The following is a 1,327-nucleotide window of genomic DNA, read 5'->3' as shown; positions in this document are numbered from 1 at the left end:
ATCTAACGCACGACTATGCAAGCATAGAAGACCCAGCTGAACTGTGGCAAGCTTTAAAAGAAATGTTCGATAACCAGAGACAAGTCAACCTCCCTCACGCTCTAGAAGAGTGGGAAAATCTGAGGTTCCAAGATTTTCAAATGGTTGAGGATTACAATTCCGCTGTACTGAGGATAGTTTCACTCCTGAAGTATTGTGGTAATCATGTCTCTGAGGCAGAAATGATGAATAAAACATACAACACTTTTCACAAACAGCTCCACTTCTTGCCCGAAATTTACAGAAAATGCGGGTACACGAGATTTTCTGAATTGATGGTTGCGCTCATGTTGGCTGAAAAGAACAATGAGCTCTTGATCAAAAACTACAATTCCCGACTTACGGGAGCCAAAGCATTTCCCGAAGTGAATGCTACGGCGGTAGAAAATTCGGAAAGGAGGAACCAGACCAGCCGAGGTTATGGTCGCCGTTTCAATAATAAACGTGGAAAAACTTACAATCCCAAATGGAAGGGATCTAACAAGTGGGTTAGATCCGAACAAGTTTCTAAGGGTAAAGAAACTCAAGAGGATACCACCCAGAAGCGTGGGATAGTGTGTTACAGATGTGGATGTAAAGGACATTGGTCCCGTACCTGTCGTACTCCTCCACATCTTTGTAAGTTATATCAAGAGTCCACGAAAGGCAAAGCTAAAGAAGTGAACATCACTGAAAACTTTGAAGGGACATCGTACCTCGATGCCTCCGACTTCGCTAATGAACTGAACTAGATTACTCCTGAAGAGAACCGAAATGCTTATAATAAGACTATTGAATAGTTTTCAGTATTGTCATTATTACATTTCCTGTTTTAAACTAATAATGATGTTTTTAACGTCACCTTAATGTATAATTATTGTGTGTTTCCTTATATGATTATTATATGAATGAATTTTATGTTTTCTTTTATTAATATTTATTACAGTTTCAGAAATGGATCAAAATGCTAATGAAGCAAAATCCAAGAAACAGATTCGTGAAATATGCATACCAGATAGTGGAACAACGAACACTATTCTGAGACAAAAGAGATATTTCTCCGATATAAAATCGACAAGAATTGTCGTCAATACAATATCAGGTCCTGCAGACGTGATTGAAGGAACTGGTAAAGCAAACTTTACGTTGCCGAACGGAACAAAATTTTCCATAAATAATGCTCTATATTCTCCGAGTTCTAAAAGGAATTTGTTGAGTTTTAAAGACATATATCTTCATAGATATGATACTCAGTCTGCAAATGAGGATGAAAAGAAATACATGTATGTAACTTCTGAGAAATGTGGCA

General features: G+C 37.7%; 1 protein-coding gene across 1 annotated transcript; it reads left to right on the top strand.

Annotated features, from left to right (window-relative positions):
* The first annotated feature begins 62 nt into the window (after positions 1-62).
* LOC106297896 lies at positions 63-770 on the top strand. Its single transcript, XM_013734039.1, has one exon. The coding sequence runs from the start codon at positions 63-65 to the stop codon at positions 768-770; it is 708 nt and encodes a 235-aa protein (XP_013589493.1).
* The last annotated feature ends 557 nt before the right edge of the window (positions 771-1,327 follow it).

This window comes from Brassica oleracea, chromosome C6 (genome assembly GCF_000695525.1).
Source record: "Brassica oleracea var. oleracea cultivar TO1000 chromosome C6, BOL, whole genome shotgun sequence".
NCBI classification, from domain to species: Eukaryota; Viridiplantae; Streptophyta; class Magnoliopsida; order Brassicales; family Brassicaceae; genus Brassica; species Brassica oleracea.
The sequence above is the reverse complement of the archived record's forward strand: the minus strand, read 5'-3'. Positions and strand labels throughout refer to the sequence as shown.

Bases quoted from the DNA above. Each gene is read 5' to 3' on its own strand.
- LOC106297896 (XM_013734039.1), top strand. From the start codon at position 63: ATGTTCGATAACCAGAGACAAGTCAACCTCCCTCACGCTCTAGAAGAG.